The 19,809-nt window shown below is 40.8% G+C and overlaps 1 protein-coding gene across 3 annotated transcripts in view; it reads left to right on the top strand.

Moving 5' to 3' along the window:
• Nucleotides 1-19,809, top strand: part of LOC150088279 (atrial natriuretic peptide receptor 1) — a 1,689,763-nt gene that overhangs the window by 163,013 nt on the left and 1,506,941 nt on the right. For all 3 annotated transcript variants that reach the window (XM_090369441.1, XM_090369442.1, XM_090369440.1), the window contains exon 6: nt 16,257-16,395. In XM_090369441.1, coding sequence (XP_090225567.1) covers nt 16,257-16,395 — 139 coding nt within the window. The remainder of the gene's footprint in view (nt 1-16,256; nt 16,396-19,809) is intronic.

The raw sequence follows: 19,809 nt of genomic DNA, 5'->3' as shown, positions 1-19,809 counted from the left end.
TCACTGGACTGATCCTAAAGGTCACCAGTTCCACATCTGAATTATCCTGGATACCAAAGTACTTATAATACTTTTCTTTTACCTTTTGTCAACCAGCATCGTATTTTTTTTTTTTTTTTTTTTTTTTTTTGGCAGCACCAGTCACACCTCTTCCTCTTTTAATTTTTTTTTTTTTTTTTTTTTTTTTTTACCAGCACGTCTGTTATTATTATTTTTTTTTTACCAGCACCAGCCTCATTTCGTTTTCTTTTACTATTTGTTTGCCATGATATTGCACTACTTCGAATAAGTAATGCTTCAACTGGGGAGAAAACTAATGTTACTTATTCTCAGATGAATACCCACACGGCACCATTTTGAAATATTGTATGGGATAAAGTTCTCGGTTATCCTCATACTAGCCCTATTAGACTTAGAAAAGAGATAAATGTAGGAAGGTGATAGTAGGAGAGGTAGAGGAAGGAAATGCCGTAGAAGGAAGAAAGGGACAGTTGTTCCTTCAACTCACACTCAAAACTCATATATTCCTTGAATAAGCAAGGCTTCCCCAGTAGAGAAGATTGTTGTTACCTATTCAAGGAAACTCAGTGGCCATCAGGCCCCCTCAGACAGCACCGTTCAGGGCTATTTTGTATATGTGTGGGATAATAACTCGACTATCCACTTGTCCTTATTAGACTTAGAAAAGCAAAAAGGCAGAGGGAGAGTAATAGTAGGAGTGGAAGAGGAAAAGAAACGGTGTAGAAGAATGAAAGGGACAGTAACTCCTTCAACTCACACCACTCAAACTCCTCGAATAGGCAACGCTTCCCCAGTGGAGAAGGCTGTTGTTACCTATTCTTGGAAACTCCGGACATCATCAGACTCCCCCTGGTGCCGTTTCACGGCTATTTTGTATATGTGTGGGATAATAACTCGATTATCCACATGTCCCTATTAGACTTAGAAAAGCAAAAAGTTAAAGGAAAAGTAATAGTAGGAGTGGAAAAGAAACGGTGTAAAAGAATGAAAGGGACAGCAGTAACTCCTTCAACACTGCCCCTGTTAGACCAAGAGAGCAATAAAGAAGTAGGAAAGTGATAGTAGGAGAGGTAGAGGAAGAAGATGCCGATGAAGAAGGAAAGGGGCAGTTATTTCTTCAGCTCATTCATGTGATCTCATATTCCTCGAATGGGCAGCACTTCCCCAATGAGGGGGGTCTGTTGTTACCCATTCGAGGAGCCTCAGTGGCCATAAGGCCCCTCGGGCGGCGCCGTTTCAGGGCTATTTGTCCCCTCCTCAGTGAGTGGGTAGGTATCCATTACTTCTTAAAAAAAAACCCATCTGGTCTCATTTGCACTCATTAAAATGATCATATATACCAATAGGGTTAATCTCACTCAGAAACATTCCGTGGAGGGCCCCGTCCATGTGACTACTTGCTCCGCAAGCAGCCGCCTGGAGTTGGCTTGCCCTACATGAATTCTCAAGTCCCCACCTCTTTTTCATTCTTCCATCCTTACGCGGCTTTATTCTAAACGTAAGCCACTGCATTGTCGGGAGAGGGACCATTTGCCTGCAGCCAGCTTGGTCCATATCGCTTCTAGCCTAAGCTAAGAAGATTACTACCCCCTAATCCCTAGCTTTACCACCTGAGCTGCACGTACACCTCATTATCCACTAGCCAGCATAGTGGTGTATGGTAACACCATTGTTTTAGGAATTTCTGGTCCCCCAATTGAAGTAGTTCCAACACCAGAAATCTCCTAATTGCAACATGCATGGATTGGATTTGTATATCTCCATGCATGTTTCCTCTGTTTTTATCTTCCTAATCTTCCATGCTTGGTATTTTCCTTCATTTATTACGAACATCAAGATGTGTGTAGCTCTGGAGACAGGCTCCGGAAATTGCAAAAATAGCACTTGATCTCTTGTTAATCGCGGTACTTTCATGATTTTGTCACCTTGCTCCAGATACGTTGTACAGCTGGACAGGAGAAAAACGCATGGTCTACTGTTTCCCGAGCTTTGCAGTATTGACACTCAGTGTTTGAGTGTCCTCGGAACTTAGCCTTGTTTACTTCCACCGGCATGTGCCCGTAAATCATCCTCCAGGCTATGTCACTTCTTGACCCATACCCTATATATTTGTGAAGATTTTTGAACATTTTGGTTTCGTCTAAGCTGTACCATGCTCGAGGATTTTGTACTGGTTGCATGTATAAGTCAAACAGTTTCCAGTAGATTTTTGAGACTTTTAGTTTTGTTCCCATGTCTAGACCTACTGCCGATAGTTGCTGGAGATATTTGATAATCAATTTGTAGAAAGGTGGTATTATTTCTACCGCAGGTACTGTATATTCTACTCCTAGCAGCTTTGTGAACCTTCCCATGCGGTGTGGTATTTTATTAGGTGGAATCTACATGCGTGTCCCATAGGGTGTATATAATGAAACATGTCCCAATCGGGACGTGTTTCATTATATACGCCCACCGTAGCCACTAGCCACTTTAATTGTGGTATTTCATAACCACCGAGCGCCTTTCTACAATACAATCCTTGTTGCGTCACCTCTTGTTGCCTGTTGTTCTAGAAGAACTTAAATAGTCTCCTGTGCAACCTTTTTTGTGTGATATATTTAAAGGTGGTGACCGTCACAATATTCATCACCATTGGGATGAGAATCATCCATATGATTATTACTCTTCTAGAGAGCGACAGTAGGCCTAGGTTCCATTAGCCGATTTTTTCCTCCCAGAGCTTAATAATTGTCGGGCTGTTATTTTTGGTCGTCTTGCGAAGGGCACTCCCAGAATGGTGATGGGCTCCGCAGAGAAGGAGAGGCCCACTGGTAACTGTAGTGGAGCATTCTTTCCCCATTATTGACATTTTGTTTTTTTGTTTATTAAGACATAGGCCACTTGACAGGCTAAAGTAACTGAACAAGTCCCGCGCACTCTGCAAGGAACTGCAATCAGACATGGTTAGAATGACATCATCCGCATGGGCTATGTATTTGCAATCGGGATTCAATTCAGGGAGATGAACTCCTTTGATATTACTGGGATTGTCTAATTGCCTGAATATGGACTCCGCGCCATTGAAAAGAGAGCAGGGCTTAGTGGGCAGCCCTGTCTCACCCCCCTCTCCAGTTTTATTTTATCCGAGTTGTATCCATTAATTGCTAGAGTGGTGCTAGCTCCTTTATATAAACTGATGATGGCTGCTCTTAACTGTGAGCCCACCTGTACAGTATACAACAGATTTTGAAGATAATTCTGAGACAGTTTATCAAAGGCTTTCTCTAGGTCAAGCACCGCTAGGACTATGCTGTAGCCTTTCCGCTGACAATATGGTTGCAGGTCCCTCAAGAAAACTAGATTTGCTCCCATGGCTCTGCCTAGCACCCCATACGTCTGGTTTGCTCCTATGATGGATCCTAAATGTCTTTTGAGGCGATTATTCAATACTTTAGCATATAGTTTATAGTCTACATTTAGTAGTGAAATCGGCCTCCAGTCTCCCACTTCTTGACCCATTCTCCCCTGCTTTTTGCTTTCTTAAGAATACCGTCTGAGCCTCCAGAAAGCTTTCGGGAACTTGACCCGCCATGAAGAAGTCAGAGAGAATTGTGGCCAAAATTGGCCCAACCTTTTCCCAAGCTTTCTTGTAGAGCTCTGTTGTTATTCCATATGGGCCTGGCGCTTTATCTGATTTCATTTCTCCCAAGGCTGTGGAAACTTCCTTCAAAGAGGTTGGCTAGTTGTGTTGCTGCTGCTGAGCCGCAGAGAACCATGACATCTCCCAACTAGTTGGCAGCGCTGGCCCTTGAAATACTGCATACAACTATTTGTATACTCCATTGAAGGATTCCATGATGTCTTTGGTGGTATCGTATTGACGTGATCCCACTTGGATCTGTTGTATGGGGCTGCTGCTCATTTGCGTCCTGTTGTACTGATCGAAAATCAACCCTGCCCTCTTGTCGGCAAGCCTATATCGCAGTCGCATTTGGACTGCTTTATTCTCTGCCCGTGTTTCCAGATGTAGCTGTATTTATTTTTGCACCTGCTGTATCCCTATTTCATCATGACAATAGTTTAACAATCGCCTCACTTCATACAAATGCCTTAGCACTTTTTTCCTTTCCACCCTTCTTTCCTTAGCTGATTTTTGGAATGCTGTTCTTACTGCCTGCTTAAAATTTGCCCACTTCTCCCATGTCCAATGCTCAGACTGCACCAGCTCATGCGTTAAACCTTCGACGTTATACCATCCGTTTTGCAAGAGAGCCGAGTTTAAACGCCAAGTGCCTCTGCCATAGTCTATTGTTGCGCCTAACGGGAGGTTCATTATGAACAATTTGTGATCCGTGAGGGGGCGTGTCCCAGAAATATTTACATGCCTAACTCTGGTTGCTTTGCTTGCCTACTCGGTCTATTATTGCATATGCGGTCTATTCTTGTGCCTACTGTACCCCTAGTCCATGTTGCGCCGTGTGCAAACGCCATACATCTATGCCGGATTGTGCCAACGCCATACATCTATGAGATCACACTTTAGACAAATGTCGTGCAATTCCAGAGCGCCTCTTGTCCCCCTTGTAGAGTCCCTCGTGCTAGTCTTATCCTTGACTGGATCTAGGACACAGTTCCAATCGCCCCCAAAGATACTCCAACGTGTGCTCATCATAAATGGACGCAGATTATTAATTAACCGTACCAGTTCTGGAGCAGCGTTTGGCGCATATACATTTATCAACCCCCCCCCCCCTGGCATTTCTTGTGCCAAAGCTCCAAAAGCTTAAACATTTAAATCGATTTTGAAATTTTTGTACTTGTAAAATATTATGCATGTGACTTTCCTAAAAAAATAAAATTCTGATACCCATTAATAATGTCATTCTCCAGATGTGATGTTGTGTGTGCCCCTGGGAAAAGCCCCGGACATTAAGCGTTCCGATAATTACCATGTGTATCAATAGTGGGTCCGCCAAGGGGTTTCTCCTATTTTGTTTGGGTTATGCTAAGGCCGTATAGGGTTTTACCAAGCTTTTGTTCTTCCCCGCGATCCATTTGATTCGGGAGTTACTTAATTGCTGTGTGATTCCTAAGAGGGTCTGTCTTACCAAATTACCAAAGAAAATATCCCTCCATATAAATTGTATTCTCTCCATTTTTTCCTCTCCGGTTTGCTCTAGTATTATTCTGCGTTTTCCCAGACTTTGCTCCCATTCTCTTAACTTGTTTCCCCATCTTTTCCTGACCTAGTGGTACATATTTCGTTAAATCCTGTACCCCGATTAGCTTTTCCCTGCCTTCCCCTAACGGCCATTCCACTTCGGAGTCCTCTGAACTCGACTCGCCCAGATCTTCTGCAACGATGTTGTCTTCCTCTGTGGTTTGCTTCTTCCTCTTTTCCCCTCCTCCTACCTGTTCTCGCTCTCCGTTTTCTCCCCTCATCTGCCGTCTTGCTGCTTCTTCTGTTTCCATTGAGGTGGGAGTGACTTGTTTTATGTCTGTGGCCCCTCCTCTTTTTCTGTTATTAAATTCGCTGATTCTGTCAATGGAATTTTTTCCCTCCCTGTGGCTTTAGAATAATCATGTTTTCCTCTCTCCAGCTCTTTTCCCTTCCTTTTTTCCTCCCCTCCTCTAGTGGCATCTGCGTATGACCTCACTGAGCAGCTGCCTGCTTTGTGGCTTGTTTCCCCACATTTGCTGCATGATTTTGGGCAATCGCTACTGATATGTCCAACTTCCCTACAGTTAAAACACCGCCCTTTTGTGCAATTCGCCCCTAGATGGTCCGAACTGCCGCAATTCAAACATTTTTTCTCCACCCCTCTGTAGTTCAAAACTAGTCGGTTCCCCATAACATATATGATATTGGGGACCGGCTTCCTCATTTCCATTTGTATCGTGACTTTGCCTGCGCTCTGGGAAACCCTCCCACACGTGTAACATTCCCGTATGCGTCTAATGCATTTTTTAAATATGTGTTTGGTATTTCAATCGGATAGCGTTCTATGGTTATATACTTCCCTGTACTACCCACCAAATGGGGTTGTATCATTTGGTTCTCGAAAGGAAACCCTCTGAGTAGTGTGTCCCTGGTCAAACAGTCCTTACATACTACTTGATACTTCCTCAAGGGAAGTATCAAGTCGTATGTAAGGTCTATAGTCTCGATAGGCTCACGCATTTTGCTAATCCCTCTATTACCTGCCTCAGTTCATATTCTGTGTCCAGAGTAAACTCCAGAGTTCTTTCACATATGTAAAAATTCATCTTAAAAAAAAAAAAAAAAAAGAAAAGAGTGCCCGCAGGCGTTTAATCCCATCCTTTACCAAGGTCAGCAAAGAAATAAACTTAATGTCAAAACTTACGATCTCCAGAAAATCTTCCGTCGAAACCCGACGAAGTAGTACCGTAGCAAAGTCCGTTGGCCCTTTTTCGGTAGGTGGACATGTGTAAGTACCCGAGTGATACGATGATGGCAAAACAGTTATGAAGTATAACTCCACAATATGTGAGATGCCTGGTGGTGTATGATGTGTTTAGACCAGGCCCGGGCAAACTATGCCCCGCGGGCCGCATGCGGCCCACCGCACAGTTTTGTGCGACGCCTTTTTGGAAAATAAATTTGTATATATAATACATTATAGAATTTGTCGACTTGTATATTGTTTTATCATCTCTGTATTGTTCAAATTGAGATAGAATTTGAAATTGTGCGCGAACCGGAGCGAGCCAACGGGCGCTTTTATAACAGTATAATTTGCGATTATAAACTAACCGTGCGAAACTACGGTAACACACAACCAGTGATGACGACAACGGCTTCGGCGCCTCCGTAGTCAGGTGGGAAGGAGCAGCAGTGCGTAGCACACGCTTCTTGATTAAACCGGGGTTCGAGCCCGTTTTCCACCTAATGCAGAGGATGCGGAAAGGTCAGGGAATGACCACCGCATATCCCGGAGCAATATGGCCTTAGTTGCTAATGCTCCTAAAAACTAAGTAACAAACAACAACAAACAAACTATTATCAATATTAGAATGCATAACATGGTACTCGATAGCTCTCGACGAAAGTAACGACCAAAAGAATACTGCGCAGTTATTGATTTTCATACGTGGATGTACGTCTAACTTTGAAATTATTGAAGAGCTTCTTTCAATGGAATCTTTTAAAGACCAAACAACGGAGCTGATTTATTTGAAAAAGTTGAGAAATGCTTAACAAAATAATTTTCAATGGAACAAAATGGTAAGCGTAACAACTGACGGAGCACCAAGTTTGACAGGTAAAAATGTTGGAGCGTTAAAGAAAATTCAGGATAAAATTTGTGAAAATTATCCTGATTATAATTTAATTACAATTCATTGTATTATACATCAACAAGTATTACGTAAAAATGTTTTAAAAGTTGAACGTGTCACATGTGCCTTCTGTATATAATAAAGAGTTCTTCATCTTGTATTATTAAACTAGTAAATTTAATATGATCGAGGGGGGGGGGGTCCTGAAACACAGACAATTCGTTAATTTTCTTCAAGATATTGAATCCGAGTACACAGACATTCCTTTAAAAAAAAAAGGTAAAGTGCAACCATTATCAACCCACTGCAGGATGGAAGCCTCCTCAACGATTCATGCTGAGGGAAATGGACCATAATCTGCCACGCTGGTCCAGTGCGGGTTTGCAGATCTACGGTATTCAGCAGTCACGGGTTTGAACCCCGGTCTACTCAAAGTGCGTGTGCTACTGCACTCCCGCTACTGACCACTCGGCTACGGAGGCCGTTTATCATAATCAACTTCGATGGCTTAGCTTAGGAAAAGTTCTTCGGCGAGTATATCTTAAAGATGACATCGTTCTATTTTTAAAACTGAAAAATATTATGGACTTTCCCGAATTAACTGATAATAACTGGATTTGTAATTTTTGGGTTTACCCGGGACATCGTGACACACTTAAATACTTTCGACACCGTGTTACAAGGGAAAAATTTATACACTCATGATATGGTAAAAAGTTTGAATGAATTTCAATTAAAACTCCAGTTGTTCCTTCGATAATTATTAATTAACAAGGTAGACCACTTTCCGACCATGAAGTTGCTGAAGATTCCAGAAAATAAATTTGAAAAATATTGTGAAATTATCAACGCTTTGAATGACGCCTTTTCACGAAGATTTGGCGACTTCCGAAAAATTGAGACAAGTTTGGCAATAGTGCGCGACCCATTTTCAATAGAAATTAACAGTGCACCGAGTGAACTACAGCTTCAGATTATAGATCTGCAGTATGATACCGATTTAAGGGAATTGCGCCGTCGTGTGGAAATCTGTAAATTTTACAATACTCTTAATTCGAACAAATCCGACGAACTTAAAGATTTTGCCCGAAAAATGTTGGTTATTTTTGGATCAACCTACATATGTGAACAAACATTTTCCATCTAAATAAAAATTCTTTACGATCAAGCATCACCGATGAACATTTACAAGCGGTTTTAAGAATCTCAACTACAAAATTAACACCCGAAATTAAAAAAATGTTAAAAGATATAAAACAGTTCCATTCATCTCATTAAATCCTTGGTTCTTAGAGAATAATTTTTTTATGTTATATTTCTTCTTCATGATAACAAATAATATATATCTTTTATTATTATTATTATCTGTTTATTTCCATAAGGAAACCACCCCGGGACGGCAAAGTGCCAGGAGGGTGCTAAGTACATATCAGGGTACGAGATACTACGTGCAGTGGGTTACATATACTGAACACGTAGTCTCGTCCCGAAATATTATATACACATTTTATGTTTAATATATACAGTATTTACACATTAATGATTCTGTACATACATTATACAGCACATATAACTTACATATTAACATAACTGTTACAGAAGGTATATTTTTACAGTCAACAGATTATTGTTCTTAAAGCAGAAAGCTTCACTTTTATTCACAATTCTTTAGTACTTTGCAGCCGATTCATATTTCAGTAAGCCTGTACGAATCCTGGAAGATCTCTTTCCGGTATGTTGCATCCTCACACAGTTTTTCGGCATCTATCTGTAGTGAGTTAAATATTCTCGCTGCATTTGATGGGAAGAATCTTTGCAGGCTACTAAGATTGTTCAGGACTGAACGCAGTGGATTATTTAGTTCTCCGCAACGTCTAGCAGTGGCACGCGGTTTAACTAGAATATTATCCAGGACTGGAGCATCCACTCTGCCTGTGAGCATTTGTGCGAGAGTGTGTATGTTCCTGTTAATTGTCCGCTGCATCCAGGGTGTGATGTTAAGGTTTGAGTAGAGAATGGCCCTTGAGATAGTAAAAGGGTGGCCAGCAACTCTGTTAAGCCATCGCAAGAACCAGTACTCGATCCCAAGGACGGACTTATAATGTGAATCTGGAGCTGAAGACCAGATTTGCGAGGCATACATTGCAATTGGCAGGACACACATTAAAATGTACTTGGTCGCTAGCTGAGGATCCCTAATTCCTACCAGTTCCTGCCTAGTAGCCCATAAAGCGACGAATATTTTTGTCTTCATATGGGCGGAGTGTTGAGCAAAGGTGAGTCTGTCATCCCACTTAAGACCCAGGTCCAGGTGAGAGTGCACTTTTTCCACACTAGACCCGTTCACAGAGATTGAGATGTCATTTTTATTCTGCTTGTAACTTATGGTCATTTGGGCAGACTTCTGTGCATTAATACGGAGCCCGATGCAATCCAGGTAGCTCTCAAATTTTCGGATTGTGCTATTTGCCATCTGGCAAATACTTTCTGCTGATTCATGGTCTTTGGAAGTGATGAAGAATTTTACATCGTCAGCATATGTTATAAAATTGTAGTACCGTGCAAGAAACGGCTCCAGGACGGCCGCGAAGAGAGTAGCCGAAAGAACTCCCCCTTGAGGCACTCCTTGCGAGATGGTAAAGCAAGATTGTAGCTTTTGGTGCTTAACAATAAGTTTCCTATGTTCTAGCAGGCTGCTTATTATAGTTAACAGATTTCCTCTTACATTAAAATAATTCTTTAAAATCGCAATGAGCGCTGGAATTGAGACGTTGTCGTAGGCTGCGGAGATATCCAAAAAAATAATATCAATTTGCTTTTTCTCATTTAGTGCTTTCTGCACGCGAAAAAGGGTTTCCAGTAAGTTTGTTATTGTTGATCTACCCGAAATAACTGAGTGCAAATGTGGTGGTCTATGGCTGAAGCAGTGTTGATTGATGGTGGGAAGAAGCGCTTTTTCGAATACCTTCTGTAGGGTGCAACTAACAGAAATTGGTCTGTAATCCTTAGCCAATTTTGGGTGTTTAATCTTTGGTATTGGGGTTACAATGTAATTTTTCCAAGCTTGCGGGAAAGCTCCTGTCCTGATGATTTTCTGATAGATGTGCAGTAATAGATCTATTATAAATGGGCTACTTATCTTAAGGATGAACATTGGAAATTTGTCTGGTCCAACAGTGGCCTTATTGGGCAGATCGTTGATTGCTTTCATTACGCTCTCTTTGGTGATTAGTATTTCACTCAATGGAGGTCTTCTTGGTTCCTCTCTTGCCGAATAGTTTCGCTTGTTTAAATCTTTCAGGAATTCCAAAATTTTGTTACCATTATCAGTGTTCTCAATTTGATTCAGTCCATGCAGGTTACTAAAAGTGTTATTAGCCCATTCCTTGAAAATGCATTCTGTCATATTCTCTGTGTTATTTCTATTGCTAGTAATTCTTTTTGCTCGTTTTAGTTTGTTATGAATAACACTGCAGTGTGCCTGTCGTTTTGCTTTGATGAAATGTGCTCTTTCTTTCTTATAACGAATGTGATCGGCAGGATGACCCGTTCTTTGCCATTTTCTATACAGTTTTTGCTTCCTGAGGAAACTTGCTTTCAGTTGTGGGTTAAACCATTCTTTTGTTCTCTCAGATATTTTGATTTCTTTTGCTGCTCCTTCCAATGCTGTTTGGTATAGCTTTTTAGTGATCATTTCTAAAGCTTCATCTACTGGCTTTTCTTGCAGGTCATTCCAGTTGTAACTAGTCAGGTGACTGAGAATGACCTCTGCATTAATATACTTCACGGAGAAAAGATACTTCCTTTGCTTTTCCCAGTTCGTGTGGTTACCCTGCATGTATTTGTGTATCTTCAGTGCTGCTTCTATTTCAATGGGATTGTGGTCCGACTTAAATTTTATGCAGTTTTGCGTTAGCCTTATGTCTAAGGAACTATGGTACAACAGGTCAAGTTGCTGCATTCCCCTTGTCACTGGTGTCGGAAGCTGCGTTAAGTGCAATGCACCCAATGTCGCATCCAGCTCTTTCTTGGCCTCCCTGTGTTTCGGAAGAGGCAAATTAAAATCTCCCGCTATTACTGTGTCGACTGATGGCTTTAGATTTGCAGCAAGCCAAGCATAGAGTTCGTTTCTTGTCTCCTTTGTGTGCTCAGGTGGGAGGTATATGATGCATATCTGTATTTTCACGTGCTCTTTTGAAAAGGTAACGCAAATCCCTTCAAAATTATTTGAATTGGTTTTTCGTTCTCTTATAGACTGGTATTTATTTTGATAGCAAATTATAACTCCCCCTCCTCGCCTATCTGTTCTTCCGGTTCCCACACATTTGCAGTTTGCTGCCGCAGTTAGCCGATCTAACTGTTTTCCATTTCCCAACCAGGTTTCGATTAGGCAAATGAAATCCAGGTCCCCGTACATCATCATCGTTTGTAGGGTGTGGAGCTTATTTGAGATGCTCCTCACGTTTTGTGCAAACAGGTGGATGTGATGTTCTGCATCCCCAGCTGGGGGTAGTTTTCTTGATTGCTATTGAGCCCGATTCCTTGCATCATTTTTAACCAGTAGTCTGGCCCATCTGTCTCTGTAGGGCTTGACTAAGGTACCTACTGGCCAGGCGCTTACGTCTTGTAGGCGAGTTGCCTTATCTGGTGGACAAGAGATTATAAAGGAGGAGTAAGCTGGGTGTCGTGTTTTCACTTGCTTTACTTCCACAGTTATCCCATGTTCGCCCTCACACATGGCTTTAATATTTTTGGGCTGTGTTGTGGGTCCCAGCCTTGATACAAAAATTTGCTCTCTGGTTGCAACGGAAGTAATGTTGTACATTTCAGAAAACCGTTTGTTTGTTTCTGGTGTGTTACAGGAAGACACATTAATACTTTCTCTGTGAACTGGATTACGTCGTCGGCCGTCCTCGGCGAGAGTAGGCATGAAATTTTGGGATGGGCGGGTTTTTCTACCCTCAAAAGTGTTATGCTTTTTAGGTAGCATAGTGATATGCGCATAAGTGAGTGGGTTTGCAGGAACATGATTTGAGGGGGAAGATGTAACTCTCGCGATCGTACTCTTGGAATACATGGATGCCCCAATCATTTCAGTTGATTCCTGTTGTCCTAATATTTCTGAGACTTCTTTATTTTGGTTTCGACTTTTCCTAGTGGAATGTGTGGAGCCATTTCCTTGTGCTGCCCCTAAAGTTTCACTGGATTTTGTGCTATTGCTTGCGAGGTCCTGCTGCAAACAGACAGTTCCCGGCTGGGCTTGAAATTCACATATTATTTGGCTGTCTTGTAGTTTTGCAATTCGTTCTGATATGTTTTCCCCCGAATTCAATTCTTTTCTTGTCTTCTGTTTCTGATTTTGAATGCTTTCTGTCCTCCTGTACAATCCATGCATACCACTTCTACTTTTCTTTGGGTAGCTCTGCCTCGCATAGCAAGTTTCGTCGGTTACGGGGGCCGCTGAGCCACCTTGTGCAACGAAGACTGATTCAAAGCATCCTAGCTTTTCCTCCAGTCGTTTAAGGGTGTGCAAAATTTTACTGTTTTGTTCTTTGAGAAGAAAATTCTCTTCCTGCAGTTCCTGTAGCATTTTATGTACAGGGATGAAATTGCTCGCGAGGTTTTCAGCGTATTCCACAGCCTGCATCGAAAAGGGGCTGATGCAGTCTGCAAGGATATCCTTTAATTCCGTACGCGAGACATATTCTTTACGGTTCTCCTCCTGCCTTTCATCCGGGCTATGATTGCTCCTCTGTCTAGCGAAAGCCCCTTCAGAGTGCTCGCAGTCTTCCGGACAAATATCGCATCCCAAGGTTTCAAAAATTGATCCTACAGGATGGCCCAAGATGCCATTTCCAAGGTCAGTCTGAGAGAGGATTTCTCTTGTTGCTTGTTCAAGGTCATTAATCTGTTCTGTGCATGAATCTTCACAAATGACTTCATTAGGTAATTCTTCATTATTTTTCCCTGTTTGTTGCCTACAAGCGTCACATTCAAACTTGCGTTTTCTAGTTTTGTTTAATCTCTTAATATCTACAGAAGTACAATCCGGCTTATTGCAATAGTTTTTGTGACAAGTAACGCATTTAATTATGAAGTCATCATTGGTCAGACATATGCAGCAAGTAAGCGGCACGGCTGATGCGCTGAAAAATGTCATTCTGAAATGCAAATGGGAGCCGGAATTTCAGTAATTTCGAGGCAGGTAGTCTTTAGTACAACAAGATAGGGCACTTCTATCGTTCGATGACTAGCCTATGAAATATGCAGGTGGAAATGGGGGAGGTTTTAATCCCTAACTTTGTCACCGTTTGACCTTGTCCAGAGCTTAAGTGCCGTATTGCCTTAAGCAGAATATTGCTATGTTCCGCTGCACTGAATCGCTATAAACCAACCGTTCCTTTCAACTATTACACGAAGTATGAATGCTTAAAATCAAGATTAGACATATTACCTGTTCAGGATTCCATTAGTAGACACTATATCCGGATTCCACTTCTCATAAGCTCTCTGTCAATATGCAGTTCATTTATGATTCTTTCAGATTAACTTAGGTATTTGAGTATTTTTAGGAGCACATAATTCAGTAACTCACTGACCTTCGCCTCCTAGCGGCCGCGTAGTATTTTACGTGCGGCCCGCCTTCTTTTTGAATTCCTATTGTGGCCCTTCAGCCCAAAAGTTTGCGCAGGCCTGCGCTAGAACATAACAACAGAACACACACACAGAATAGACAAAAACCTACACCAACACATTTCTGGCCCATTTACAGTTGATTCTGCTCTTCACAGAGACACGAGGGGGAGTTGAACAGACGTTCTAGGTGCCGCCTTATACATATACACATGTCCACATATAATATCAGTATAGATACACCATAGACAACTCTTAAAGAAAAACTACGATCGCAGTGTGAAAGGCACCCAACGATGAAAAGCCAACTAGCTTTGAAACGGTGCCGTCTGGATGGTGGTGCGTACCGAGAATAAGTGACAATAACTCTTCTCTATTAGTGAAACATTACTTATTTGAGGTAGTGCAATACATGGTAACTCGTTGGGAAGGATGAGTGCAATATGAGATACAGTTGAAATTATACCTTTCACACTACAATAGTAGTTATTCTTTAAGAGTTGTGTATGGTGTATCTACAACGATATTGTCTACACACATATTAATGTATTTATGTATTCATAGCTGAGGAAGAGACACACAGAGTCGAAAGCTTCTGTAAGTATTTTAATTTATTTTATCAAAAGAAGCGAGCGCAGCGAACAGGGGGCGAAGCCCCCTAGTAAGCATTAAATAAGTAATAAAGGGGGGAAAAACGAAACAAAAAGGAAGAAAGTCAGTACAGCTAACATTAGTGGGTGCAAAGCATTACCTACTGTGGGAGGGGCTTTATATTTATCTTATTAGCTTAATTTTGTGAATTAATCCTTCTTATTATTATCCCTCTTTTGAGTTCTATACTCCTCTTTACTCTGTTCTTGTTTATATTTCCGTACTACCACCAAGTCAGTGGAGTTTTAAAAAAATCATCAATATGAATTGTTAATCGTATTTAGCAGCACGATCGTTCAAGCACAGGGGCTTGAACCCCAGTTCATTCAAAGAGCGCAAGCTACTACACTCACGTTTCTGACTATTCGTCTGCATTAGGCCTGATTTTTCCTTCGAACCAACTGAAGTTGGTCGTTGTTCTTAAGTTTAATAATAACATCTGGTTTCTCACTGCTCCAAGGTCCACATATGCTGATCTAGCTCTCGATCTGATCTAGCTTTCTCGTTTCGCTCTCAGAGGACTCACAGGTAAGTGAGGATATCCTATTTCCCTTTATTCAAAGCCTTAGAATTGGGATATTTTCTTAAGTAGCAGAGTGTATGTCTCTCCATAATAATGAGTCATGAGAGTAAAGCAAAACGTGATATTTATTACAAATTTACAAAATACATAGATCAACGTTTCAATTTTTATTAACAGTATATCAAACACATACCCAACTTCACTTCATTTCCTATGTAATACATACTAATTCTTACATAGGAAACTTTTCAATCTACACCATTCTAACCCCGCACTTAATTCAATATTAATTGATACAAAACTAATTTTTACATTGTATATTCTTAATTAACACCCTTTCCTTTGTCACTCATATGATCCACAATATTGATTACCTCGACAACAAGGTTATGCATAATACAATTCTCAATTAATACATCTTTTTCTCTCTCCCTATCACAACATTAATTGCTTACACTTTTATTTAAGTACAGTATCTACTTTGTCTCTCTTTCTTTTACTAATACATATTTGAGTCTCAAACCCCACCACTTCTATAGCATCTCTGAACAATTCTTTAAATTTATTACATTACAATATTAGAACAGACCTTTAAACTTATCACACTCCTAATATCTTAATTTTCTATTAAGTAATACGAATTAAGGTGACAGCTATATAAATGTGTGTACTACGTACTTGTGCTAATTTGTTTGATCAATTTTATTATTTAATAATCTTTAAACATGTTTAAATATACAATTTGTATATATTCATTTCGTGAATAAATTGCATTTTGTAGATTTGGTAAATTACATAATGTAGTTTGAATGCTAATGGCATCCACTATAAATAAACTTTACTGGGCTCGGGAAGTCAATGTGACAATTGTTCAATATCACTTGGCACGAGTATTTTGGAGCTATCATGTAGAACAGTGATTAGTAGCCTTAATTCGTTTATTAATTCCAAATTAGATAGTATGAAGAAGATTAATTCCAAATTAGATAGTATGAAGAAGATTAATTCCAAATTAGATAATATGAAGAAGATTAATTTCAAATACACAAGGGATCTAGCCAAGTTCACCTTGTGTGTCTTATGTATGTTAGATAATAATTAATCATTGTATTACACATTTTACAAAGTTTTAATATCCTCGTTCTAGGTGGTAGCCAATTACATTGGCGTCAGTCAGGAAGTAGTGGATGTTCCAGGAAAGCATTTTCACTGGGCAGGTGGACGTAAGCATCCTCCTCCTGATACACCACGATGTGGGTTTGATGGATCTAAATGCCCGAACAATGGTAAATTTTCTTCTTCTTCTTCTTCTTCTTCTTCTTCAAGAGGAGTGTTTCCATTTACAATGGGTTTCCTCAGCCTACAAGTTATTTCTACTAACTAAATTTTCTACTAACTAAAATTATCACTGTCTTTCAATATCTATGTGATTGCTAATAAAATAGAAGTTCAATACGATTTGAAGAACGCTGAAAACTATTTAATTCTGTGAATGTGAAGAATTATATGTATAAGATTTCTTGTTGTCGAATTTCAACAATAATGGCTTATAAACATTTTAAAAATACAGTCGAGTCTCTATATTTGCGGGTTCTCTATTCACAGATTCGTATTTTCCCGTAGGCAGTCGCGAAATTTATCATACTAAAAATATAGCTGCTGCTCGCTGCATTCACCTAGAATGCAGCGAGCAAGCGCGGGGCACGCGCGTCTTCTGTCTCGCAGCGAGCGTTATCCAAGTAGGACGGCTTGTGACCTTTGTGTGTGTATTTTTTAAGCTGTTATTTTGTTATATAATTACAGTGTATATAATTATATCTTTATTGCAGGCAGTGATTGGTTACATGATTGCCTGATGCAATAATACCCACAACAGCGACGATACTAGGGGTTTAACATTAAATAACTTATATAGGAAAAATTACTTGAAACATATATTAGGACATAAAACGTATATTTACATATTTTAGATATAAAATTAATATTAACATGTGAAATGAAGACACATGAAAAGCGATGAAAAGAGGATGGCAGTCACTCGGTTGAAGACGAAAGCTGGTCCCTGATGATGCGTCTTCTGTACGATTTGTCCTCTATGAACTTTTTGTAGTCCACATCCATCTCCTGGACATTGTGGAGCATCTCCATGGGCAGGAATCTATCCCCTATTCTGAGCCTCCACGCCACAGACTGCAGAGAGGGGAAGGCTCTTAAGGGTTTTGGGGGGATCCTCCAATTGCACATCTGCCAAAAATTTGGCGTATTGACTTCACCCGCTATCATTTTAATTGACACAAGCAAGCGGAGGGCAAATATCCGTTTGGAGACTTTTCTGTAATTTAGAAGTTGGGTGATATCTAAAGTATGTATGAGTGGTGGCAGTTTATGCTTGAAGAGGATCCACCGAAGAAGCCAGTACTCATCAGATGCAATGGTTTTTAGCGTGGTTTTCGTTGCCGCCGCCCAGATTTCTGACCCGTAGGTGATGGCTGGCTGCAGAAACAGGTATATGTATTGGAGCGTGTACTCAGGCTCTGTGACATGAAGGAGGTGTTGTTTGGCAAGCCATCTTGCTCTGCAGACCTTGTTGTGAATGTCTGCAACATGGTGTTTGAAACTGAGTTTAGGGTCGAATATAACGCCGAGATCTTTGTGCTTGATGACTGGGGTGATGGGGATTCCGTGGATTTCCAGGTTTAGTTGCGTTGGGTTTGATTCGAGGGAAAATACCATTTGTGCAGATTTTTTTGGATTTATCTTAAGAGAGAACTGTGCCAAGTATGTAATCAGATTCTTGAGGCTGTTGATAATGTTTCCAGAAACAGAATCAGGTCGGGCGGTCCCGTTGATCCGATAGAGGAGCTTCAAGTCGTCTGCATAACTGATAAATTCTGTTTGCTGACACAGGAATGGGTGGATGGCAGCCGTAAAGTGGAACCCTGAGAGAACTCCGCCCTGGGGTACACCTACACAAACTTTCCTTGTGAAAGATTTTTTATTCACAGTCAAGTGAAGGACCCTGGTCGTAAGTAGCGACTTCAAGAATTCCAGTATATTGCCTTTTATCTGGTATCTATCCTCACAAAGTTGCAGGAGGGGCTGGATGTCTATGCTATCGAATGCAGACTGGATATCCAGATAAACAATTGCCATCTCAGCCCTATCTTGTAGAGCCCCCAGAATGGTGTTGGTGGTTTGCAATAGGTTTGTAATGGTGGACCTGCGTTTCAAGGCATAGTGAATGTATGGTGATTCACATTTATTTATTTTTTTTTGGAGCATTAGCAACTAAGACCATATTGCTCCGGGGTTATGCGGTGGTCATTCCCTGCCCTTTCCGCATCCTACGTATTTGGTGATCACGGGCTCGAATCCCGGCCTAATCAAGAAGCGTATGCTCCGCACTGCTGCTCCTGCCCACCTGGCTACGGAGGCGCCATATTTTTTTAGCACAAGTAGCCTAATGCTACTTGTGCTTAAAATATTACTGTGTTTATATGAATACCCATGGTTCATGTGAACACCCATTTGGCATTACAAGAATGTAAAATGGGATGACCTACAAGATTTCTTTTCTTCTTTTCCTTGGTCAGATTACTGGTTCAAAACTTCTGATGTCAACGTTTGCTCAGATCGTGTCAGTGAAATTATTCTTGTAGGAATGGAATCCTTTATTCCACACTCCAATTTAAAATCTCGTCCTAAACCTTGGTTTTCCAATAACTATGCTAAGGCTGTTCAAGAGAAGAACGTTGCATTTCGTAATTGGCTTGTTCCCAATTCTTCAGTTTCATTTTCTGCCTACACCAAAGTTGCAACAAAGGCAAAGCAGTTATTGTAAGCAATGGTAGCCAGGCATTCTGGTCTATTGCCAAAGCTATTGGTCGCAACTTTTGCCCATCTCTGCTCCCACTTCTGTCCAAACTAGTTGGTTCTGTTGTCATTTCAGCCAAGGATAAAGCTGACCTGCTAGCATCCCATTTTTTCTTCCAACTCATGTTTTAATGATCTTGGTAAAACACCTTCCACCATTCCCAACACGCTCCATTCAATGCCTCCTGTGGTCTTCCGTCAAAAGGATGTCAGAAAGATTTTGACGAATCTTGATGCTAAGAAAGCTACAGGTCCTGATGATATTTCTCCACTTGTTCTCAAAACCTGTGCTCCTTTACTTATTCCTGTTCTTTGCCGCCTTTTTTCACTTGATATTTCCAAAGGTGTTTTTCCTTCTGCTTCAAAATTTGCTCGTATCTAGCCAGTTCCTAATGAGGGTGAGAAATCCCTCCCATCCAATTATCGCCCATTGCAATTACTTCTACTCTTTCTAAAGTAATGGAGAAATCAATTAACAGCCAACTATTAAACTACCTAGAAACCTTCTGTCTGATCAACGATCCCCGGTATGGATTCCGTCAGTGTCAATCCACTGGTGATATTCTGGCTTATATTACCCGTTTATGGACAAATTCAATGGAAACGTTTGGTGAAACAAAATCAGTTGCTGTTAACATCTCAAAGGCTTTCGATCATGTTTGGCATAAAGGTCTTCTAAATAAGCTTCCATCTTATGCTTTTCCAACTGTTTTTTGTAATTGGTAATCCAATTTTCTCTCTGATCGCTCACTGAGAGTGATGGTAGATGCTTCTTTGTCTTCTAACTTCTCCACTAATACTGGTGTCCCCCACTCTTTTCCTCTTGT

The sequence above is a fragment of the Mastigoproctus giganteus genome, chromosome 3 (genome assembly GCF_048544385.1).
Source record: "Mastigoproctus giganteus isolate SK-2022 chromosome 3, ASM4854438v1, whole genome shotgun sequence".
NCBI classification, from domain to species: domain Eukaryota; kingdom Metazoa; phylum Arthropoda; class Arachnida; order Uropygi; family Thelyphonidae; genus Mastigoproctus; species Mastigoproctus giganteus.
Note: the sequence above shows the minus strand (reverse complement) of the source record. Positions and strands in the feature narration are given on the sequence as shown.